The following is a 24077-nucleotide window of genomic DNA, read 5'->3' on the forward strand; positions in this document are numbered from 1 at the left end:
AGCGTGCCAGCACCCTCCCAGCACCCCCTCCATCCTCAGGCCTCAGGACGGGCCCTGCTTGATGCCCTGGGCAGTGCCAATGCCGCAGGGCCTCTGCTTTGATGTCACCATGGCAGCCGCAGCTCACGCGCTTCACTGACGGGCCAACCTGAAACTCGGTGCAGGCGTCATGAGGATGGGGCCCATCCTCGTGCGTGGGCTCCTCTCCACCCCGTGCTCACTCGGTAAGGTTTGCCGAGGCCTAGCTGGTCTTCCAGGCAGCCCCCACCGAGAACCTCAGCCGCGGCAATTTCGGTTCAGGTCTCAGACGTCACCCGACCTCTGCAGAGCTTCACGCTTTACAGAGCGCTTCTCACACAGTCACTCCTGCCGCCTGCCCTCCCCGCAGACCTGTGTGAAGTTGACAGTGTTTTCCCATTTCACATTTAACGAAACCGAGACTGCTGTCATCAGAGGCATATCCACAGTCACGCAGGTAATCAGGCAGAGCCCACCCCTGGCCCCAGTTCTCTGCTTTTTCTCTCTGGTGGTTCTCTTGTGTGCCCAGTCATTGAACAGAGGTTTGGTCATCTCCGCTGGGCAGTGAGAACCCAGAAACAGTGGACACCAAGCACCCGCTACATGTTAGCTCCCACCTGTGTGGGAGAGAGCGGCCCGTGTGGAAAGACGGTCTCCTGAAGTGCCATTCCCACTGGCTGGGGCCCCGTTAGCACAGGGGCAGGCCTTGTGGAGGGGAGGGCGGGGAGCAGGGTAGGAGCCTGGGGCTTGAGCCAAGAACTCCCTCAGCATTTGGGGAGGGAGGCCCCCTTCTGTGCTGAGGTCAGGGTGGGGGTCTCTGCAGGGATGGACAGGATCAGCCGAGGCCCAGGAGGTCGGCTTCCCAGAAGGACCTGGGGTCCTAGAAACCGGCCTTGTCTTCAGCCCCTCGGGAGCCTGGGCCATAAAGGGTGGGGCCCCGCAGGGCTGCTGGAGGGGAGAGGAGGGCGACGGGCTGAGGTGTCCAAACAGGAGCGAGCAGGGGTGCGGGCACGCCCTGCCTGCCACATCGGGGCTGGCGTCAGATGGGGTCCTTCCCCGTGCCCCCGCCCCGCCCCAGCCAGCTCGGGGCTCGCTCGCCCGCTCGCTCTCGTCCCTGTGCCACATTTTCTTCGCCACCTGGTGCCATTTAACAAGAGAGATGGCACCACATTTTCCAGCCGCGGGCCTGGGAGCCTTCCAAGCACTGGGGGAGCTCCGTGCTCTCACGGCTCCAGCGAGCTCAGCGGGGCCCCAGAACCCTGGAACCCTGCCTCTGCCTCACAGCGGAGCCGAGCCCCCAGACCCGGGAGCCGGTGTGACGGAAGGCCTGTCTCGACGCCCCTGTGGTGCCCGGCACGGGTTCCTGGTGCCGGGGCAGGAGATGGGAAAGGCTGCCCTTGACTGCCGACGGGTCACACGCTCGATTTCCCTGCGTTCCCTGGTCTGTAGCCTGGGGTCAGGCTAACTGACCTCTCTTCCCAGCCACTCGTGAGGACCGAGAGGGAGAAGCTATGATGTTAAACAAAAAAATAAACTCAAAGCTAATGGAAGACTTCTCAGGCTGGCCACAGTCATGGGGCGGTCACGTCGGAGGCGGTTACTGATGGTGGGCATGGACCCCTGGCAGCAGGCCCAAGGCGGTGGGCAGCCCGAGGCGCCATGCTCCCTGAGAGCCCAGGGGAGGGAGGGGGCGTCGGGGCCCCCGCCGTGTGGGTGAGGCATTGGGGCTGCCAGAGGGGCAGGGCTTGCTCAGGGGCACAGGTTTCTTTGGGTCTCAGGCCACCTGGTTGCGGGCAACCCTTGAGCCCAGGCCCGAGGGGCTCAGGCGCTCCGTAGAAGGCGGCCCAGACCCAGGCATCCCGGCCCCAGGCTGACGCTGTTTCCCCTCCCCACCCAGGAGGGGGCTCCGAGCCTGGCACCTGCATCTCTGCCACCCCTCAGCGAGCAAAGGCAGGGGCGGCCTGGGGCTGTGGCTGAGACAGGGCAGCCTGGCCACAGAGGGGAAGTGATGCACTGGGAAAGGGCCCGGCCTTTGCGTCCCACTGCCTCAGGGTCTGGGGCCAACCTGCAGCGTGACCTGGGGCGGCTCACTTCCCATCCCTGGGCCCCGCAGCCTGGTGAGGTCCTCAAGAGGCTCAGAGAAACCCAAGGGCTGGCCACGGCACCTGCCGGGGTCTGGCCCTCCACGCCCTCCGCAGATGGTGGCCCCCGGGAGTGGACGGGGTGGGTGGTTGGCTGGCTGTGCCCAGGCGTGTGGAGCGCGAGGTGAGCGCAAGAGGTGATTGAACTAAAGCCCCGCCGCGGGGTGTCCCTGCCTGCAAACACCTGGTACCGGCCGGACCTACCTGGCAGGACTCCAGCTCAAAGGGACCCTTTCCAGAAGACGCCTGCTCACCTAAGCCCTCCCCCACTGCCCCTGCGCCGCTCAGCCTCCCCTGGGGCTGCGAGCGTGCAAGCAGAGAATCATTGTGAAAGGACTTCTCACAGACATGGGGCAAGGCCGGGGGAGGCGGGGGGGGGGGGGGCGGGGGCTGCGGAGCCTGCTGCACCCCAAAGCTGTGAGGCCCACTCGAGTGTGACCCTAAGGATGGGGGTGGGGTCCCTGAACAGCCTCTGGGCGGGAGAGCGGGTGGCCATCCCTGGTGCCCGGGACCCCTGTGGTGTCGGGTGGGGGGTGCCAAAGACACCTGGGGGGCTCTGGGAGCTAACATGCAGCGGGTGCCTGGTCTGGGTAACAGCCTTGCCCGGCCAGGCTCAGAGGGAACCCCCGCACTTGGTCCTCTTCCGTGCTGGACTAGACCCCCGTCCCCCGCCCACCACCGATGTCATCAACCAACAGAAGTGGTCTGGAGGGGCTCAGGCCCGAGGGGCCGCCTGACTCATCCCCCCTCCTGGGCTTGCTTTGTTCTCTGCAAAGGAAGGATCTCGAGGTCACCTCCCCCACGGGTCCAGGCAAGGGGTGCAGGGCCAGGCCGTGGTGGGCGTGCACACTCCCGTCTCCCTGGTTGCTGTGGCCGGTGGGTCCCTGGGCCTCGCCCACTCCTCCCCAGACATCCTCGGGGTCATTCGCACCTCTGTCCTCCTGTTCCAAGGTTGCACCGGGCCTTTCCCAAGGCTCCGGCCACCCCCCTGTCGCCCTGTGCTCCTGACATTTCCTCCCCAGCACGTCTCACCTCCTCACCTCCTCTGTGGTTTTAGTGTTGGGTCTGTGTCTCTGGTTCCCTGCTGTCGCCCCAGAACCTAGAACACTGCCTGACCCGTGGTACGTCCCTGGTCCCTCCTGGGTGGTGCCCTGAATGAGGCCTGGGGACAGCTGGCCCCTTGGCGGGGAGATCCTGCTCCCCATCCGCCCCATCCCCCAAGTCTCAGCATCTCTGTCCACCTTACATACCTGTAGGCCTGGCCCCAGAGGGTGGGGGACGCCTCTCGCTGTGAGGCTGAGGGGCCGGGTCTCCTTTCGGGCCTCACATGGAGGGCCCACACCCCCAGCCAGGGGCCAGGCTGAGAGATCGCTGGGGCTGCCCTGGTCAGGAAGCCCTGCGCTGTACCTGTGTGAGTTGGTGGCGGGGGGAGGGATGGGGCCTTGAGGACAGGCTGAGGGGCCTGAGAGCCTGGGTGAGGACTTCCTAACTGCCGCCTGGACAGACACCCTCAGGGAGCACTCCCACCTCTGTCCCCCTGTTCCACGGCCTCGCCTTGTGTAACTTGGATTCAAGGGGAGAGGGACTTCTGGCCTCACCAGGACTTTGAACTGACCTCCCTGCCTCTCCCAACCCTTCCCTGTCTGTGTCTAGAGGCCCCATATCACACCCTTCCCACTCTTCCTGGTAGGAAAGGAGACTTTCTGGCAGTGTCCTCGATGTCAGAGCTAAAATGACATCCGTTGGCCAAAAGTTTAGTTCGGATTTTTCCATAACATCTTATGAAAAATCTGAACTAACTTTTTAGCCAACCCAATACATGAGAAAGGCAAAGGAGGGGTTCCCGTAGCACAGTGGATAGGAATCTCCCTGTCAAGGCAAGAGACATGGATTCAATCCCTGGTCCAGGAAGAGTCTACCTGCTGAGGAATAACAGCCTGCGTCCCACAAGTACTGAGCCCTCGCTCCACAAAAAAGAAGCCGCCGCAATGAGAAGCCCACACACCGCAACTAGAGAGAGCTCTCTCACAGTAGTGAAGACGCGGTGCAGCCAAAAAATAAAGAAAAAAAGGCAAAGGGAATCTCGACTCTGGAGGCTCTGGCCGCTGTGACAATGAGATGGAGTGAGAGAGAATTCCCTGGTGGTCCAGCGGTTAGGGCTCCATGCCTTCACTGCCGGGACCTAGATTGGAACCCTGGTCAGGGAACTAAGATCTTGTATATCATGTGGCTTGGCCCCCAAAAAGAAGATGACACAAGAGAGCCAACACAAGCACTCAGACCGACAGGTCAGTTCACAGCCCATGGCCCCTCTCTCCATGAAACACAAAACCTGATTTTCTCAATGCGCGTAGACGAGAATGTAAAGGCATAAAAATAAGACTGGGATGAAAGACTTCAACAAAGTGAAAACGGACCCCCTCTGGGGAACGGCAGAGAAATGCCCTTCTTACTCATCCACGTCGGTATTGTGTGAGGGTTTTTTTCATGAGAACATGTTCAGTATTACTCACAAAATTACAAATAAAACTAATTTTTAGGTAAAGAACACAGGCATCCCAGGACTCAGAGCGCTTTCACATCCAGATCTGGGGGCTGGGCCTCTCTGCCCCTGGGGCCTCCCCTCTCCACCTCCCTGACACTGAGCTTGTCCACCAGGCAGAACGTCCTCACTTCCCCACCCTGTCCTTGAGGCTTGCGGGGCACAGGCCACACTTCACGGCCAGCTGGACACAGACCCCAGCCAGGCCCCCCCAGAGGTACAGGGTCACCCCCCTGCCCCTCACAGCCCCTATTTCCCCATCTGAAAAAAAATGACATCATGACAGCACCTGTGTCAGAACCATGGGGAGGGTGTTTTGGGGGGTATTTCAGGGGACACAGATCAAAGGAGACTCCGTTTTCCCTGACAGACTCAAATTAATCATATTTAAAAAAAAACAAAACTCGGTGAATGAAAACTTGAGAACACTAATAGATTCAATTAGAAGGGTTTTTCAGCAACAAAGTCCCTAATTTTCTACTTGCGCATACATAGAGTAATGATACAAGTTAAAGTAAAAGCTATCGAGAGCACAGGGGACATTTGCTTGAACCACATTTGATTTTAGAAACTTAACTCCACCCTCTTGGTCATATTTCACAGTTAAAAAGTGATACAGAAGGTGAATTTTAAAAAGTAATAAATTTGACTTCAGAGGATATGAAAAAACACATTGAGGAATAAACTTCTACCATATGGTCTGATGGTGAAATTTCTCTCTCTCTCTCTCTCTCTCTTTTTTTTTTTTTTTTGTGGCAGTACATAGCATGTAGGATCTTAGTTCCCTGAACAGAAATTCAACCCCCCATGCCCCCTACAGTGGAAGCTCAGAGTTTCAACCTCTGGCCCACCAGGAAAGTCCCGAAATTTCTTAACCCCTAAGTCATCCAAACAGAGATTCAAGGTCTCCCCGCTTCCCTATTTAGGAAGCACAAGTGAAAAGGTTTGGAGTCAGGCCCTCACAGGCTCCATCTGCCTGTCCTCAGCCCCTGCCTCTGCAGGCATGCAGGAGGCGCCCGGGAAGCCTGTGTGTCCAACGAGGACCTCTTTCCTTCCAGGAGGCCTGCACCACCAGGTGCCACTCTCCCCGAATGGCCCGAGGCCCTACTGGTCACCTCCCCTGCTCTCCGCGAGGGTCAGAGCGGCCGCAGTAAGACACAGGCCCAGGGCCATCTGTGCAGGGTAGGCTTGTGTACACAACCCCAGACCTGGGCCGCCCATCCCCTAGGCGTAGGTTCTCCCCAAGTTTCCTGAGACTCAGCTCCCTCTGCCCAATTGTCCGGCACCCAGCTTCAAAGAAGGGGCTGCCCAGGTGGCGCAGAGGTAAAGAGCAAACCTGCCAAGGCAGGAGACACAAGAGATGCAGGTTCAATCCCTGGGTCGGGAAGAGTCCCTGGATGGAGGAGGGCATGGCGACCCACTCCAGCATTCTTGCCTGGGAAATCCCAAGGACCGGTGGTGGGCTACAGTCCATGGGATCCCCAAGAGATGGACTGAGCACGCACACACACACACACACACACACACACACACACATACACACAGAGGTTAGAAGACATGCCTGATGCTATTAAGGGGGCCTTCCCACGGCTAACAGGTAATAGCGGCATCAGGGGTGGGGAGGGGGACCCAGTCTTCTAGTCTTGCCCCTGCCCCTCTGCCCCTAGGAGGGCTTGCCTTGCCCTGGCTCCTGGGCAGGCTCCTGACTCCCCCACCCCTTCAACACACACCCACACTCACACCCACACCCCCGCCTCAGACCCACTTCTCCTTTGCAGTTGCCCCACCGCCTACACCTTCCTGCCACGGAGTTGCTGGCCCGTGGGCAGGGGACGGAGAGGCAGTGGGCCCCGGGCTCCTCAAGGCCAGCCGTCTCAGGGTTTCCGGAGCCAGAAACCTGGGAGGGGGGCTAGCCCTGCTCCCCTCATTCCATCACGTCCCTCTTTCCTCCGAAACAACTGCTGGCTCGTTCCCCGGCCCTGGGCTGTGGTGCCAGCCTCCTTGCTGTGCTGCCCACCCTGGCCAGGCTGCAACTCCACAGCAGCGGGCAGAGGGTCCCTTCGAAGGCACAGCTCAGAGACTCTCACCTACTCCAACACCTCCTGGGGCTCCTCACCCCCCAGGGCCTGTGGCTCAAGGCCTGGCCCAGCCCATCCGCAGCCTTGGGCCCCCAAGGCAGCGTCCAAGCCAGGACCCAGGGCAAGCTTCCCCTTGCCCCTCTCTTGCTTGTGAACTTGTCCGTCCCACCTTCTCTCTGGAAGGTTTCCCTCCTGCTTGAGCCGCTAAAGATCTACTCCTGGCCCTGAGCCCCCTCCCTGCCCCGCGGACAGTTACTCTTTCCTCTGTGTATCTCCAGCCCTGAGTGCTTAGGGGTCTGGTACGGCCCACCACGAGGGCACCACGCCCATGCTCCTTCCTGAGGCTCTCTGCTAGCCCCATCCCCCCGGCCGCTCCAGGTAGGGGGTCCAGCATCTGTCCAGGAAGGCCAAGGGGGCTGGTGTGTCTGCCTGAGACTTGGTCCGAGAGACACAGGTGAGAGTCAGGAGGGGCAGCCCCAAACTCTAGGGAGTAGAGTCAGACAGGGGGGGCCTCGATGAGACACAGGGGCGAGCAGGCCTGAACACACACAGCCCTGGGGAAAAGAAGTCGAAGTGGGTGGCCTGCATACTGCCTCCTGGGCCTTGGTCTGTCTATCTGTTTATCGGTTGGTCTGAGTCTCCCTCTTGCTTAAGAGCTAGAGACCGAGGTGTGCTTGGACCTACCCCATCCGCGCACTCCATTCCAGCCAGTGCTTAACAGGCAGGTCTGACTGGGACACTTCCTGCTGAAAGCCCTCCATGGCTCCCCAGTGCCCTTGCAGCCAGGGTCTTGGCTTCTCTCAGTTAAAGCCCCAGTCCCGCCCTCTGGTCCCAGCACTACCTGGCCTTCGGATTTGGCCGAAGGCCTTTGTTTACACTGCCTGCTCCAGTGGATCTCACTCCATCTAGCAAACACCTGCTCGTCCTATTCACAAAGTTGCCCTGTCCACAAAGCTTCCCCGTCCCCTAGGTGGGGATCATCTTCAGGGATGCTGTGACGGAGAGGCACTGCCTCCCCCATCACCACCTCCCAATGCGGGAGTCCCCCGGGGGCCTGGGACAGTGTGGGCGCTCCGGTTGTGTTTGATGAACTGACCAGCACTGCCTGAGAAGGACAGGAGGGCTCCCCGGAGGAGGAGGCAGGAAGGGGAAGAGGGCCAGCGAGGATGGCCTGGGACCACAGGCTGGCCATGGGGGGGCAGGACGGAGGAGGCCACCCCAGAGCTCTGTGTCCTGCTTAAGGGGCCCATCCTCTGTGCCCCAAGATAAAGCCCCGGGTCTCAGTCCCAACCTGATTTCACTGCCCAGAAAAGGGCCCGCCCAGTGGCTGTCTAGGGGTGATGGTTGAATGGAGAAACCACAGAAAGAAGGTCTGGGGTGCTGGGCCACGGGCTAAGAGTGGTCCCACTCCAGCAGGCAGGAGGGCGGGCTGGGGCGGAGTGGGTGGCGCCCCGCCCGGTTTCCTCCCGGCGGGGCAGCAGAGGCCAGACTCGGTCCGGAGGGCGGCGGGGGTGCGCGCAGAAGGCTAGAGGCTTTGGCAGCATGCAGCGAGGGCGGAGAAGCATGCGGGGCAAGGACCGGCCGGCACCCACGCAGTGCCTGCAGACCCAGTGCTTCGACCCGCTGGTCCGCAACTGTGTGGCCTGCAGTCTCCTCCGGACCACGGAGCCTAGACCGGGTAAGAGTCGAGCCGCGCCGACGCATGGCGCGCGCGCGGGTCAGCCCTGGAGCGGGAAGGAGGGTGATGCCAGGAATCGCAGGCATGCCCTCCCCACCCCCCACCCGCCGCCGCCCTGTCCCAGGACGTGGGGAGGGGGCGGGGGCCTCGGGTTAACTGGCGAGGTGGGGTGGGGAATGTGAGCTGGGGGCCTGGAGGGGGGACCAGCCGTCGGCGCGTGGCCCTCACGGCCCCCTCTCGCCCCCTCGGCCTGCGCTGCCCCGCCCGGCCGTCCCCCCCCTCCGCGGCCCAGCCTCACCTTCCTCCGGCCCTCCCCCTCCCCACGCCCCCCTCTCCTCCGCCCCCTGCTCCCCCTGCCCGTCCCCTCCAGCAGGCAGCCCGAGCAGCCTGGCGCCCGGGACGGCGCTGCAGCCGCAGGAGTCGGCGGGCCCGGGGACCCCCGCGGAGGCCGAGGCGGCGCTGCCGCTCCCGGCGCTGCTCTTCGGAGCCCCCGCGCTGCTGGGCCTGGCGCTGGCCCTGGCCCTGCTCGGGCTGGTGACCTGGAAGCGCCGCCGGCGGCGGCGGCTGGGCACGGCGATGGCCCCTGAGACTCCCGAGGCCCCGGAGGTCCCAGAGGCCCCGGACGGAGACCCAGACAGTAAGTTCCTCGTCTAGGGGACCCGAGAGGACTGGGGGACGTCGGAGGGGAGACATGGCCCTTGAGGGGTCCAAGGGGGTCTGGGTGAAGGAGTAGGGATGATCTGAAGGAGGCAAGGCCGAGTGGAGAGAAATAGTCCTGCCAGAGACCCCCCCAGTCCAGGCGGGGGACACAGCTCTAGTGCCCCAGACCTGTGTGAGGAAGAGACACAAGGCTGGGGAGCCCGGTTTGGGGTGGGGTGGGGGGTGGTGGCCTGTTCTGCCTTCTCTCTGGGACGGCCAGACCGGTTCCCACCTCTCCTCGCCCTCTGTCAGCACTGGCATTTTGCCAGCCAGCTCTAGAAACTTCCCGTCCTGAGGGCCCATCACGTGCCACCCCTCCCCATCCCACCAGTGGGGCTTTATCAACTGACTTCTCTCCCATCAGTCAGACGGCTCTCCCTCCAGGGAGGCTTCCAGAACAGGGGGTGGGGACGGCTGTGAGCCGATCCTGACCCTGCGCCACCCACAAACACCCCCCCCCCGCCGCCTCCCCAGAGCCCCTGGACGTTGACCCCACACTCTCCCCCGGAACCCTGGATGCCATGGCTCCCATCTGGCTTCCGCCCAGTGAAGACCCGGCGGCCACCCCTCCTGCCCACAGCGTCCCTGTGCCAGCCACAGAGCTGGGTTCCACTGAACTGGTGACCACCAAGACAGCCGGGCCTGAGCTACAGTAGCGACTGAGGAGGGCAGCAGGTGGCCCCCTCCCTCTCTACGGGCCACCAGCCAGACTTGGAGGTTGAATTCAGTTCTTCACCCCGGTGCCCACTGTCCTTTCTGGGAGCCCACCTGCTCCCCAGCTAACCCTGCAGAGCTACAGGCACCCAGACCACAGGGCTTGGACTGCATGGCATTGTATGGCATGTTAGCATTTGGCTTAAACTCATACTGGGCTGCCCAGGCGGCGCTAGCGGTAAAGAATCTTCCTCCCAATGCAGGAGACATTAAGGGTGGTGGGTCTGATCCCTGGGTTGGGAAGATCCCCCTGGAGGAGGAAATGGCAACCCACTCCAGTACTCTTGCCTGGAGAATCCCATGGACAGAGGAGCCTGGTGGGTTATATTCCATGGGGTCGCTAAGACTGGACATGACTGAGTGAGCACAAATACACAGAATAAATTCATACCACCTGTCGTTGTCCTTAAAGGTCATAGCTGAGTTCTGTGCTTTTTGAGTGGTTGGGAGACTCTGAGTAGAGTTTTTCCTTAAGCTTGGGGAAACCACCATAAACCAGAATGAATCTAGGAAAGCATTGAGTAGGAGGATGCTTTATTTGTAGCTGGGTTGTATTCAATACTTGCTCTCGGAGCTGTCCCGCTTTTAAACCAATACAAATGGCAGCAGTGAGTAACCAACTGACGCTGACCGGTTTGCTTTGGGATTTAGTACAAGATGAGTTTAAGAAATAGCCTGAATTGTGCTGGTTCTTGGGTATCTGTATCCTAGGGTCACCACTGAGCTTGGCCCAATCTGCTAAGATCTGTGATGCCGTTTTCGCCCTGGTGGCAGCTTCCAGAGCCCCAGGCTCACACTTGCGAGGAAGTCTAGAGCCTGTGGGGCTGGACTGCAATTGCACACGAGGCATGCGGACAGCGTGTCAGCATGAGCCCACCTGGAGTCCTAGCGGCCTCCGGGGCCCACAGAGCTATATACAGGGCAGCCCCAGGACCAGCAGGAGGCTCCTTACTTAGGAGGCCAGGGCAGGCCTGTGGCCTTGAACCAGCTGGACCCGGTGTCCTGTGAGTGCCCTTCACTCTGTGGCCTGTCCTCCCCAAGTCAGGCATCCACTACCCCAGTGGAACTGTTCCTCTGACCATGGTGCCCCCTGGCCCTGGGGCCTGGAACCAAGACCCTGTCTCCCAGTTCTGGACCATGCTGTGCATTCAGTCAGCCACTGGCTTTCCTGCCCAACCTCCTGTGATCAGGAGGGTTAGATCCTCCTGACCTGGATTCGACCCTGGACTGTGTCCTTGGAATTTGTCACAGCTTAGCACTCTTGGAAGGGGCAAGGGACTGGAAGTCAGAAGATGGTATGCTGAGTACCATGTTGTCCTCCTTGTAGGTTCTTGACCATATTCTTTTCTCTTTTTTGGGCCATGCTGCACACCTTGTGGGATCTTAGTTCCCTGACCAGAGATGGAACCCAGGCCCTTGTCAGTGAGAGCTTGGAGTCGTAACCCCTGGACTGCCAGAGGATTCCCACCTTGACCGTGTTCTATTCTATGCATCAGTTGCTCTCTGTCCATCTGCCCCTGACCTGCCCATCAGCGCTGCCCAGTAGACACCTGCACTTCCGGCCCAGCCCTTTCCCAGCTCAGAAGATAGTCAGTGGCCAGCAACGTTTGGTGCCCCCAGAACCCGGACAGCCACATCTGAGTCTCTTCTCTCCATCCTGAACACATCTCAGATGCCTCCCCCCATCCCCCCGGCCACCAGGTGGCTGAGGTGAGGTCAGGGTGAGGGCTATAGGCAGGAGGGTCGGGGGCAGGCCCAGAATGGGCCCAACTTTCCATTTCTCTGCATCTCAGAGTTGGGGGAGCCTGAGCTGTTCTTGGCCACCCCTGTCCCCTCCCCACCTTTGCTACCACAGCCAGGGGGGTGGGCCCTGGCGGCGACACAAGTGGGCGCAGCCCCCTGGGGCCCAGACATGCAAACCTCTGGCACCGCTGTGTCCCCACTGAACCCCTGGTCCAGTCTGTTTCCTTTTCTGAAAAATGGAGGTGGGGGTTGGATGCAAAGCTCTCCTCCAGGCCTGTGGCCCTCCAAGGACTGGAAGGAAACCTAGAGGATTCCCACTCCTCACCTCCAGTTCACAGATGAGAACACCGAGTCTCTGTTTCCTGGAAGGAGAGTCATTGCTTTAAAAAGGCCTTGACCTTTTTTAGAGCCCTTTTGGTCAAACTGCTTTCCTGAAAATCTGGACCAGTTCTTGTCCCTGAGCAGGGATTATATGACTCATTTTGCAGATAGGAAAGAAGAGGCCCAGAGAGGTGGAGGGACCTGGCCCAAGATACAATCCACAGTGGTGGAGCTGGGCTAGACCTGGGCACCTGCTGGCCAGAAGGTCCCAGGAGCAGACCAGGGAGCTGAAGACCCCAGGCATTGGTTCCAGGCTTTGCTCTTTATTTTCATCTCGACTCAAAGATTTCCCTTCCCAACTGGTCTCTTTCTGCAGTAAGAAGGATCCAAGATAGACTGGGAAAGCTGCTTGTTGGGATCGGAACCCAGGGAAGTAGCCTCCCTCCCCCTAGCCTGTTTCTGGCCAGATTTTCCTGGTGCAGAGTCAGGTGTCCCCAAGGTCCCCAGGGCCCTGCAGGTGGGGGCGGGGCTGGCTGAAGTCTCAGTTCCTCCTGGGGCTTCCTGCAGGCACCTCTCACTTCCTGCCTGACAGCCCTGGCTCCCGGCTCAAGGTGGGGGTGGGGAGGCCCAGCTGGTGAGGCCAGGAGGAGGAACGTGACCCCTAACCTCCCTCTGTCCCGTTAGAGATGGTCCCACACAGCTCTTGCTTTTAGAAGCTGTGGCATCTCTTGGGGCCTGTCTGCCACATGCAAAATGGAACCCAAGGGGCAACCAACTGTCCAAGATTAAAGAGGCCATGTGGCAAGTAGGGGCTCTACCTCATGAATGCCTCTATTGACTTCTTTCTCTGGGATGCAGACACTTTTCTGCCCAGAGCCCCTCAACCCTCAGAAATTCATCCCCACCCCCCAGCCCATGTGAGTTTCCCAGAGCTGGCCCGAGGCTCTGGTCTCAGGGGTTACCACTCCCATCTCCCTTTGTCATCTGTTTACTGCCCTGTTGATCCCAGATCCCAGCAGGCCTGCGTTGTGCCAGAACCATGCTGGTCAGTGCCAGGAGATCAGCCTCAGACCCTGCCTTAGGTCCTATTCCAGTGGGAGAGACAGAGCAGGACACGACCACAGGACAGGGTGATCCCGGCCAGAGCCAGGGAATGCCCCCAGTAGGTGCGGTGGGTGGAGGGGGGTAAGGGGGGCGCGGAGAAGGGGGACGGGGGTGTGTGTATGTGTGTTAATTCAGCATGTAGAGTGCTTTGGAGAGTTGGAGGTATGCCCCAAGGCCTGCAGACCTGTCTTGCTGGAACAGAGCAGACCAAGGGCATTCCTGGCCCAGGGAGCTGTGTGCAAAGGTGCAGAGAAGTCGGGGCAGGGGGAGGGGCTGGAGACTTGGGCTCACGGCTGCTAGGTGCCAGGTGAGGCTGTCAGAACCTTCCCTGTGGCCACTCCCACCTTGTGGCACCTAGGGGCACCCACCTCTGGGAGCACGGCGCTCCTTCAGCCCCATTGCTTGGTCTCACCCTTTCTGTCACCTCCAGACCCTATAGACCTCCCCTGGGCACAAAGTGGGAGCCCACTCCCATCTTCTCTGTTGTGGGTGACTCAGGCCAAATTCTCTGTTACCCAGAACCGAAATCTGACCTTTCTCCCGTATCTGCTGGCTCCCCAGCAGTTTGATCCTGAACTGGGGGCGGGGAAGGGGGGTTGCAGGGGGATGGGTGGTAGGAACAACTGCCCAGGGTCACAAGGAGAGTCGAGGAGAAGCCAGGAGGACACAGACGTCTGTGTTCTGGCCCGTACTCTTCGGGGGACTCTGCATGGGTTTCGGGGGCCCACCGGGCCTCTTGAGCATCTCTTCACTCCCCTGAGCGCAGAGAATCTGAGGACCAGCCCCGGGCGTCCTACATGGATCCAGGACAGTGCCTGCGACTCCGGCGCAGGTGAAAGTCTATGTCGGCGGCTCCTGCGGTCAGCGAGACCCGGGGCACCTGGACCGCCTGCCTTCGGGCACCGGAAGGCGGGGCTGCGGGAGGGAGGGTGGGGCCAGGGCCAGAGGCGTGGCGAGGGCGGGGTCAAGGAGGGAGGTGGGGCTGAGGAACTCCAAGCCTCGGGGTATCAGGAAAGGGGCGGGGCCAGGAGCTGGTAGAAGGGGTGGGTCCGAGGCCCACCTGCAGGGAAAAGGCAGGTCGTGTAGGAGCAGGGCACCGAGATAATTGTAGACTCCAAACTCCGGACCGCCGCGCTCACGCGGGGTCCCCGTCTTCAAACGAGGCCCGAGGACCGCGACCCGAGCCGGAAGGGGTCCAAATGAAGGGGCTTGGCCCCGACTTTGGGGAGAGGTGGCCTACCCGGCTCTGTCCCTCTCCTCCGGCTCGGCGCTGCGCGCTCGGAGCTGACCTCGGAGCTCTGTCCTAGGAACTGGCATGCAGGCGGTGTTAGAGAGCACCTGTGCGGAGTGGAGGCGCGGTATGGCCTCCGCCGAACACATGTCCTCTCTGGGTCTAAGGTCACTGTGGGCAGCTCCAGACTTGCACCTTCGTTGCGTGCACGCGTGTTTGCGAAGGGAAGCTGAGCTCCAGCACCCAGCGCCAGTCCCCACCTCCAACCCCCCCTGCTCCCTCGAGACCTCAGGAGCCCGGGCGCATCCCGTCCCTCCCACAGCTGGAGCCTGAGTCACGAACTGCCTCTCAGGGAGACAAAGGAGCCTCGGGTCCTCCCCTGCAGACCTCCCCCCCAACGTACATTCTTCAGCATCTGCACTAGCAGGGAATCCATGGTCCCTTGCAATTGCAATATCTGCTTCTTGGGTAACCTTCCACCATAGACGAAATGGGAGCAAGATGGGCTTGGCAATGACTCACGGAGGGCACCCACGGTGGAATAACCGTCTTAGCACAGCTGTGGTGGGGGCTCCCAAAAGGCTGCAGGCTCCTATGTTTTTCGACCGGAGACCCGTTGGCCGCTCCCTGCAGCCCCGAGGAAGAAGAGCTAGCAGCCCATCTTGCAGATGAGAAAACTGAGGCCCAGAAATGTTGATCAGTCTTATTAGAGTCAGAATTCCAACTCATATTAGTCTGGATCCAAAGTGAAGAATAAATAGGAGTTCTCAGTGTGAGGGGCTGGAAAGGCATTCCAGGAAGAAACAACCTGTGGGAGGGCCCAGGGTTTCATGGAGGAGTTGATGTGCCAGGTGTTAGCACTGGGGGTACTGCCGGGCCTCTGGGCCGGGGGCCTCCAGCTGCTTTCTCTGTACTGAACTAGTCAGAAGGTAGGTTTGGGGCACACAATGCAGGTTCCAGGCCAGACTCCGGCCCTCCCAGGCTGTGTGCCAAGTCATTCCCCTTCCTGGGGTCTTGGGTTTCTCTCTAGAAAGGCTGGGCAGACTGGTTACCTACCACCTAGAATCCGGAGGCTGAGGCCCAGGCCAGGTTCTTAATGTATATCCCTGATCTCTCCTCTCAGGACTCTGAGCCCTGCCCAGCCAAACCTGGGCACCAGGTGAGGACTCAACAGGGAGGGTTGTGCACAGGCACATTCACACTGCCACACACACATACGCACATGCCCACCTGCAGTGAAAGCCCTCATAGTCGTGCCAGCCCCAGATGTGTACACACTCACTCATGTTCTCGAGCACACTCAGACACCCACACACTCCAGATCCCAGCTCTCGGAGCTGGGGGCAGGGCAGGTGCCCTTCATGAACAGAGACTCGGCTCCTCTGCCCGCCCCGTGGAGCTCGCTGCAGATGCCAGGGGTTATTTTAAGCCTGGATCAATGGATGACTTTTGGTGATACAGGCTTGGGGGCGGCGGGCAGTGGAGATGAGGGGCCGGTGCTCTGGAGCCTTGTCATGGAGAGAGATCCCAGGGTCCAGGGAGGGCAACTTGGACAAGGGGGTCCCCCCTTAACTGGACTGCTCCATCTCTAGATCCCCTTGCCAAGCACATGGCTGGGCACCTGGGGGACGGTGTCAGCTGAGTGGACGGTCAGACCCCAGGCTCCACCAGTCAGCTGTGGTCTCTCTTTGCATTTGCCCTCTCTGGGTCATCCTCCACCCCAAGGCTGAATGTTCACATGGAGAGGGCATTGAGTGCCTGGCACGGACCCAGTAGATGTGGGCATCTATGGTTCCTGGCTGACCCCTAAGCCAGACTGAGATGGGGAGGAAGCCATGGGTGTGGGGAGGAGTTGGAGGTTGGACATCAGTCCCTTGGGGCTATGGTATCGGGGTGTCTGGAATCCAGCTCCTTCATTGGATAAATGGAGACATATATCCTGATTGCGATCAATTTGGGGTGGAAGCTGGGCAGGGCATCCAATGATGCCAAGAGAGTAGGTGCAGGAGAGGGGCCCAGGGAGGAGCACAGCATTGGAAGACTTGCTCTGGGTCCAACAGGGTCATGTTACCCAGGAAGAGGTCACAGTCCTGGGGAGCAGTGACAAGCCTCTTGAAACCTAGTGCCCAGCAATAGGGTGGGAAAGAGGGCAGACGCAGTCACCCTCCGAGACTCAGTGACCCGGAGGGCTGCTTGGCAGTGTGTGTTGGGGGCATGGATACAAACTAGGCAGTCTGTGCCATGGATTCCATTTTCTAGGAATACCAGCTAAACAAGCAGCAAAGGATGCACCAGAAAACACAAAGTCCTAAAGCAGAATAATATACGGAAGGTTTGACAGCAAGGAGTAAATGAAAAACCAGTTACAAAGCAGTTTGTAAATCATCAGTTTTCCCTGGTAATGACTAAGGCAATTTCATTTTATTCCTTTATTCATCTATTTCCTTTTTTCTCTAAAATTGTAATAAAGCCTTTTAGTAGGGTAGGGTCTCCTGGGCTGGATCCAAAGCATGTTTGTGGGTGGAGGAGAGAGGAGCAGTCTGTTTTTGGCCAGGGCATAAGGAATGGGGGAGGGCTTTGTAGGGAGGTCACCCTCCTTCCTGTCTTAGCCCTGAAATTAGCCTGTCAGCCCCTCATCTCATCAACAGAAAACCTGATCCTCCTTTAAATGTAAATCTGTCTCCTTCCTACCTCCACCTCCTCCATTTTTATAAGCTGATCCCAGTTACTGAGTGAAGACAGGATGCAAGGGGGAGCAGGAAGGACGCAAGGAGCTCAAATTCTTCATCTGAAACTCGAGGCTAGAGTCACTTCATTCATTCAGCAGATGTGGCAGAAGTCTGTACTGCGGGGACACCAGGGAACTGGCCCACGCAGTCGGTGCTCTCATCTAGACAGTGGGAGGCCCCATATTGACCCCTCCCTGCCAGAAGAGACAGTTTCTGATGTTAAAATGAGAAACTGAGGCAGGGAAAAAACAAGGCACCTCACCTGGGTTGCTCGGATCGCATTGTGCAGTTAAAACAAACTTCACAATCATAACTGAGTAGTGCTCTGAGTAGGTTCCCTCCCGGGCCCTACCCCTACCCCCCGGGCTTGAGAAAGGACCTGAGGGTCCAGTGGGGACCAGGGCGAAGGGTCTGACAAGGGCTCTGCCCCAAGTGGAGTCCCTGAGGCTAAACCAATCTCCTCCCTTTCTCACCTGGAATGGCAGGAGAGATCCAGGGAGCGCCAGACTAGGCCATGTCCATCGCTCATAGGCGTGTGGTCACCGCAGGACCCCAGCCCAGCGTCCAGGAAGTTCTGGGACCCAGATTCGTGTCCCAGGGTTAACACTGAATCCTAGGCGGCCTGGAGAGAACCTAAACTTGGCCCTCTGCTGCGGTTCTGCTGGAAGTTTCCTTCCCATTTAACAGCCAGAAAATCGAGGCGCGCAGAAGGGAATGGCCCTGCCTCAAGCCACACTTGTGTCTGGATCGGAACTGGCGGAGGGCACGGGGAGGACGGGGTACAACAGCGACCCGCCAGGGCTTCCCGGTCCCTTCAGTCCCCGCACCTGTAAACACATGCGCTCCCGCGGCGGGCCTAGTGTCCGAAGGAACAGTACCGAGAGCCTTGGGCTGCGTGCCCTGGAGCGCCCGATCCGAGGACCGCTCGCGGCGGGCCTTTAGGGAGGGTCTCGGTGGGGCGCTCCGCCGGTGCGGGGCCCGCCGCGCCCCCGCCCTCCCGCCGCCGCGGCCGCGCTCCTCCCCCGGCCCTGCCTCCCTCCCGCCTGCCCTCCTTCCCCCGCTCCCTCCCTCCCCCGCCCGCCCGAGCCCGCGCGGAGCCGGAGCCGCAGCCAGAGCGCGGGCAGCGCGGAGCGGGCGGCGGGAAGGCAGTGGTATCCGGCGGCCCGCCGCCCCCGCTAGGCCCGGGACTCGCACACCCGCCGGGCCGGGACCGCGCGCAGGCGAGGACCCGCCGCCCGGCCCGGGGTAGGGGCAGTCCCAGGGCGCCGACTGGCCAGCTCGGGTCCGAGGTGAGCCTCCGAAGAGTACGCGCCCACTGGAGACGCGGCCCCGCGAGGCCCAGACCGAACCCCGCCCCAGGACCTGGGGTCCTCGCGGGAGGCTGACGACACAGACGGTGTCTTCCAGGAGCCAGCGGCAGGGCGGCGAGGCGGGTGCGATCCCAGCCGGCGCGGACCAGCGGGACCGGAGCGCGGCGGGAAGGAGCCGCGGCGCGCCGCCATGCGCCGGGTGCTGTAGCCGAAGGCGCGGGCCCGATGGAGCGGGCCGGGGTGCGGGGGCTGCGCGGCCGCCGCGGGCTGCCGGGGCTCGGGCTTGGGCTCTGGCTGGCGCTGCTGCTGGCGCGGCCGCCGTCGGGCCGCGCGGGGGCCCCCGAGGCGCAGGAGCCGGCGGCTCCAGGCACAGCGGCCCCAGCCGGGGGCGACCGCTGCCGCGGCTACTACGATGTGATGGGCCAGTGGGACCCGCCCTTCAACTGCAGCTCGGGCGCCTACAACTTCTGCTGCGGCACGTGCGGCTACCGCTTCTGCTGCCACGACGGGCCGCGGCGCCTGGACCAGAGCCGCTGCTCCAACTACGACACGCCGGCCTGGGTGCAGACTGGCCGGCCGCCCGCGCGCGCCCGCGACGCCGCCGCGCCCCGGGACCCGGGCCGCGAACGCAGCCACACGGCCGTCTACGCGGTGTGCGGCGTCGCCGCGCTGCTGGTGCTAGCGGGCATCGGGGCGCGCCTGGGCCTGGAGAGAGCGCACAGCCCGCGCGCGCGGCGCACCGTGACCAGGTGAGCGCGCGCGGCCCGGGGCCGAGGCCCGGGACCCCCTCCTCACCCCCTGGACGGCCAGCCTGCCGGGTGGGCTCCCCCTCGCGATCCTGCGTTCTTCCTGACCCTCTGGGACCTCCGGTCCTCTCAACAGCCCCCTCCTCCAGGTTTTGCCTCCCCGCTTCTGACTGTCTCCAAGTCTGTTTCTCCCCCCATCCCCCCTTCACGGAGGGAGACAGCTGATACCGCGCCGTCTCCCCTTGACCTTCCGGCGGGAGCTGGGTGCTGAGCCGCCTTCCCCCGCGGCTCCCGCCTCCTCCGGAGTTGGGGGGAGGGCAGGTCGCTTGACAGAGGGCACAAAATCCGTGCCTAGGGGAGGGGGCCTGGGGCCCGAGCCCAACTAGCGCTGGGTTGGGCGTTGTGCACTGACGTAGCGTCGGGCATCTCAGGTCCCCAGGGAAGGGACATTTTCTGTGGCTCCCTTGGCTCTCTCCCCTCCTGCTTCCCTTCCCACTCCCCACCCCCCACCCCACCCCCAAAGCTGTGACTCAGGCCTGACCTTATTTCCCTAGTGTTCTTAGAAGACCTCCCCATCTCACCCCACTCAGTGCCCCCTGGCTAGAAGGGGATCCGAATTGGGAGCCGTACAGGTTCATTTTGGCTGCGGTCTGGACAGGTGCTGAGTTCTGAGTTTTGTGTTAAGTGGGGGTCACAGGACTCAGGTTCCCTACCTCAGCTGGGAAAGGGACTCTGGGATTCAGTGTCCCAAACCTGAAACCCTCACCCACACCCCATACCCCAACACACACTCACATGCCCCCAGTCACCCCATGTCCTGGGGCCTGTGCCCTCCTCTCTCACTCATCCAGGCCCGGCTCCCCTGGGTGTGTGGGCTGCAGACACGGTGTGCGACAGGCTGGTACTTAGAAGTGATCGTGGAGAGAGGCCCCCATGCCTGGGCGGGCTAGGTGTTAATGCTTCCCCACTCCTAGACTTCCCTCAGGGGCAGGAGGGCTTCCTTGGCACTCTGTGGGACCCCTCACCTCCAGACCACCCAGCCCACCTGCTGTAAGGCAGCTGTAGGCTGGAACCGGGACTGGAACCCTGGCTTCAGCCGCTGTGCTGCGTGCGATGTGGTGCCTCTCACCCTGGGTGCTGGATGCTCCCGGAGCAGGGCCTGGGCCTCCTGAGCTTGGAGCCTCCTGGAGCTGGGTGAGGGGGAGAGGACAGGGCCTGTCCTTGGTCCGAGCGGGGCAGCAGGACCTGGGGGCCATGATGGTGGAGGGGAACAGCTGTAGCAGCCTAGGGACACATTCATCCGGAACCCACTTTGTCCTCAGGGGACCAGGAAGCAGGTCTAGTGATGCTTCGGGAAGAGCCGGGCCACCCCTGATGTGCTGTGTCGCGTGGGCCAGTGCCTTTTTCTGTCTGGGCTTTAGGCTCCTATGTGCCCTGACTCCATTTCTTTTTTGGGGAGACCTGGAGCTTGTGTGTGGGTGTGCTCTGAGTCCCTGCCCTCCTCCCCTCAAGTCACACCCTTAATTCTGCTTTGTTGAGCTTGCTGGTCAGGGAAGGCTTCTCAGACGGCTTGGTGGGGAGTCCGAGTCTGTCTCTGGAGAAAGTTTGTGCAAAGGCTCAGAGGCATGAAAATCTCTCAGGTATTTGGGAGAGCTGGCTGGTGGGTGCTCAGAGATGAGACCACGGGGGTGAGCAGCCAAGGAGTGAGCAGGGCACGTGGATCAGCTCAGGCAGCCACTAGGAGACCTTCAGCTCCTGCCACATTGCAGCCAACTGCGCCCATCCCAGGTGTCCCATCTCCGTGGGCTTCAGCATGAAATCAGTCATTTGAGGCCCCAGCGAGGAGAAAATCATGGGTTCTGGACTCTGAAGGCAGCTGGGCTGAAGGCTGGGTTTGGCTGTCTGTGGGGAAGGCTCAGTCAGATCCCGTCACAGCTGGGTGGGGGCTGGGTGTCCCGGTACCAAGGTCACACAGCCTTTGGTGCGGGGCTGGCACTGCGGGGTCTCCTGGCTCCTCCTTCCCCGCACTGTCCATCCTCCCTGCTTGTCCTGGAACACAGCAGAAACCCCTGCGGCAAGAGGGGAGGAAGGCAGGCAGGTAAAAAAAAAAGGCTTCCTGGTAGAGGAAGGATTCTGGTGGGCTTTGAAGAATGAGTAGGAGTTATCCCAGAGGAGACGGAGAAGGAGTAGCACAAAGCCCAGAAGCCAGAGATGCTCAGATGCTTGTGTTGAGAGAGGGGGCGCAATATGGAGGGTCTTGGGGAGTAGACTCCAGAAAGGGGAGGGGGGGAGCCTTTGGAAAATAAAGTGGTCCTGGTTACATATGACCGCATTAGTTTCCTGACCTGCTCTGAGAGTCGGCCATGTTGGGGCTACAGGTCATGTCTGGGAGAGGAAACTAGATGTTTGAGGTTAATCACTGGGGAGAGGGGAGGCCAGAGGGGTTGAAAGAGCTGCCCAGGGCCACACAGTGAGAAGTCATGGCGGGGGCTTCCTCTGATGGGCCAGACCTGGCTGGTGGGGAAACAGGCTGCCTGTCACCACTCTTTCCCCACAGGACACTGACGGAGCTCCTGAAGCAGCCCGGCCCCCAGGAGCCACTGCCTCCACCTCTGGGCCCACCTCTGGGTAGCTGTGTCCAGGTGCAGATGGGTGATGGCCTTCCCCGGGGCTCCCCCCACAAAAGCACAGGTGAGGCGGCTAGTGGCCCGGCCTTTGTTGATCCACAGCACAGAGCTGCCTTGTCAGGAGGGCCTGGGAGCAGGGGACCCGGGCGCTGAGGCTGTGTGCCGTTTCCCAGATCGAAGTGAGCTTCCCGCCTCTGTGCTCCTTGTGGTGCACAGAGTCCCTCCCGGGGTCCTGCAACCTCCAGCCTCTGGAACTCTGTGAAGAAGAGTCCAGATTCAGGGATGCCCAGTTCAGACTCTGGGTCTGCCTGGTCCTAGGCTCTGGCTCAGAGCCCTGGGGTCTGACTGGTCTGTGTCTGTGGCCTCTTGTGGGCCTTTTCCTTCCAGCTGGTGCCTCCTTCTTGGACTCCTGCTGGTGACACAGGCTTGACAGCACCTCCCCTCCCCCCACTATGGGTTCCAATCCTCAAACATTCTCTTCCTCTCTGGGAGAAGCCGATTCTGAGCCCCAGCGCCAGGCTCCAATCGAACAAGCTGGCAAGTCATCCGTTAGATGAGCACTCCCTCAGGGCTGGCTGCTATTATTCACGTTTATTCTGAGCCAGGCTCTGTCCGAGGTACTGTAGATTCTGCCGTCAGGAGACAGAGGAGGAATAAGTTCCTAAGTCATCTCACAAGTGATCGTCAATTGCCCTTGGGGAGTGGGCTGCAAAGAGGTGCGGGATGTCTTCCAGTCAGCGAGCCGAGTCTCATCTCCTCCTTCCAGATAAGAAACGCCCCAACAACGTGCCCCTGGGTTCGGTGACTGCGGGGCCCCCACGCGCACCCCGGCTGCAGGGCGGCGGCAACTTGACGCGGCAGCCCGACTTCGCCAAGTACGCCACCCTCAAGGCAGCCTCGCTCAAGGCCGCAGGTGAGAGGCAGGGTTTGTGCGGGGAGCGCCGGGCCCACTGCACCCGCGGAGGTGCAAGCGCCTGGATTGCATAGTTCGGCGTCCCAGTTCTAAAGTTCCCGGCGCTCCAGCCAGCGTCCGCATTGCCCCCTCGCCGATCGGTTCCCATGCCTTCGCCGCACCGCACCCTTCTCTGATCAGGCCGCGGGTCTGGGGCCGGAGAGCCGAATGTAGAGCCGGGAGCGTAGCCTGAGTGGGTCTGAGCCGGGAGGCGCTGAGGCCCCGCCCCCGGGACCTGGCCACGCCCCGAGGCCTGACCCCGCCCCCGGGACCTGGCCACGCCCCGAGGTCTAGGTCTGGCCCCGACCCCGACTCAAGGCTGTCTGGACCCGCAGAGGCCTCCGCGCCAGATTTCTACCAGCGTTTTCCCGCCACGGAACCCGCCCCGCTGACCCTCCCGGTGCGAGCCCGGAGGCCTCCCGAGGACTTGCCTGAGCTGCTCGACGCCTGCCCCTGGGCGCCCCCGGGCTACGCGCCCCCTGCCGGCTCCACCCCATCGGGCCACTACAAGGCCTGGACCGCCGGCCGCCCAGTCCGGCCCGCTACCCGCGGCCACCTGGTGGTTCACGCCTCCCCGGCGCCGCGACGGGCGGGCCACGCGCCCCGGAGCCAGTTCAGCGTGGAGAAGCTGCCCGAGGCCTTCAGCCCGCAGGCCCCTGGCCTTTACGGCAGCGCGGTCCGCGGACCCCGGCACCTGAGCACCAACAGCAAAGCTGAGGTCACCGTGTGAAGAAGGGGCTGCCGATTCTCTTGGAGGCGTTGCAGCGCCGGGAGCCCTCTTCTGCCCGGGAGACTTGCCACGGGCCTCATCGGGTGGGCCCAGGCCGTGGAAGGAGGGGTGCCAGCCTTGAAGTCCAGCCCTTCTGCTGCCCAGACTGAACCAGGAGAAGCCTTGGAGTCTTGCAGGGCTGAGGCCCACTGGATAAGGCCAGTGGTTCTGTCCTGGGGGCTCCTTGTGTAAGTAAACCCTTTTCTGTGACTCCCATCCCTGAGAATAAAGGGGCCCCAGCTTGGCTCTGAGAGGCACTGATGGTGGAGGTGTTGGTCATTGACTGGACAGACGGCAGTGCCAGCAGAGGGCACAGCATGTGCAAGAGCAGAGGACTGAGAGCTGGTGGGCAAGCGCTCTGGGAGATGGGAAGTAGCTGGTGAGGGTGGTCAGGGCTGAAAGCCAGCCGGAATGTCCACACCAGGAGGAGCCATGGGAGAGGCGGCAGCTAGGCCCCAGCCATCTTGGAGGTTGGCACAGGAGAGAGAGCTGGTGGGCCCCCGAGGGTCCATGCCCCTGAACGGAGGAGAGCCCCTCCAGCCAGTCACCTGCTTGACTTGGCTGAGCCTGGCTGATCCTCATTGACATTGTCTGGCCCTGGGCCGGCCCCTGGGTTGCAGGCCACTTGGCCAGCTTGGCCCGGGGCCACCCCCCTGATGGGCGTGGGCAGTGGGC

At 61.5% G+C, this 24077-nt stretch overlaps 2 protein-coding genes across 5 annotated transcripts; both read left to right on the forward strand.

The window, feature by feature from the left end:
* The first annotated feature begins 8175 nt into the window (after positions 1 to 8175).
* TNFRSF13C (TNF receptor superfamily member 13C) lies at positions 8176 to 10286 on the forward strand. Of its 3 annotated transcripts, none has more exons than XM_043880618.1 (3): positions 8176 to 8457; positions 8750 to 9094; positions 9631 to 10286. In XM_043880618.1, exons 1-3 carry the CDS (start codon positions 8322 to 8324, stop codon positions 9810 to 9812), a joined length of 663 nt encoding a protein of 220 aa, XP_043736553.1. In that variant the 5' UTR covers positions 8176 to 8321; the 3' UTR covers positions 9813 to 10286. The 3 variants fall into 3 exon arrangements, with proteins under 3 accessions (XP_043736553.1, XP_043736554.1, XP_043736555.1); XM_043880619.1 differs by having other exon boundaries at positions 8181 to 8457; positions 8828 to 9094; XM_043880620.1 differs by having other exon boundaries at positions 8200 to 8457; positions 8831 to 9094.
* Positions 10287 to 14023: 3737 nt separating this feature from the next.
* SHISA8 (shisa family member 8) lies at positions 14024 to 23659 on the forward strand. 2 transcript variants are annotated; one of them, XM_043880617.1, is made up of 5 exons: positions 14024 to 18287; positions 18406 to 19057; positions 21612 to 21745; positions 22448 to 22594; positions 22969 to 23659. In XM_043880617.1, the coding sequence occupies exons 2-5, from the start codon at positions 18534 to 18536 to the stop codon at positions 23361 to 23363; spliced, it is 1200 nt and encodes a 399-aa protein (XP_043736552.1). In that variant the 5' UTR covers positions 14024 to 18287; positions 18406 to 18533; the 3' UTR covers positions 23364 to 23659. The 2 variants fall into 2 exon arrangements, with proteins under 2 accessions (XP_043736552.1, XP_043736551.1); XM_043880616.1 differs by having other exon boundaries at positions 14024 to 19057.
* The last annotated feature ends 418 nt before the right edge of the window (positions 23660 to 24077 follow it).

This window comes from Cervus elaphus, chromosome 22 (genome assembly GCF_910594005.1).
Source record: "Cervus elaphus chromosome 22, mCerEla1.1, whole genome shotgun sequence".
NCBI lineage: Eukaryota > Metazoa > Chordata > Mammalia > Artiodactyla > Cervidae > Cervus > Cervus elaphus.

Bases quoted from the DNA above. Each gene is read 5' to 3' on its own strand.
- TNFRSF13C (XM_043880618.1), top strand. From the start codon at position 8,322: ATGCAGCGAGGGCGGAGAAGCATGCGGGGCAAGGACCGGCCGGCACCC. The intron at 8,458-8,749 runs GTAAGAGTCGAG...TCCGCGGCCCAG, and splicing joins GACCACGGAGCCTAGACCGG to CCTCACCTTCCTCCGGCCCT. The intron at 9,095-9,630 runs GTAAGTTCCTCG...CCGCCTCCCCAG, and splicing joins CCCGGACGGAGACCCAGACA to AGCCCCTGGACGTTGACCCC.
- SHISA8 (XM_043880616.1), top strand. From the start codon at position 18,534: ATGGAGCGGGCCGGGGTGCGGGGGCTGCGCGGCCGCCGCGGGCTGCCG. The intron at 19,058-21,611 runs GTGAGCGCGCGC...CTTTCCCCACAG, and splicing joins GCGCGGCGCACCGTGACCAG to GACACTGACGGAGCTCCTGA. The intron at 22,595-22,968 runs GTGAGAGGCAGG...CTGGACCCGCAG, and splicing joins AGCCTCGCTCAAGGCCGCAG to AGGCCTCCGCGCCAGATTTC.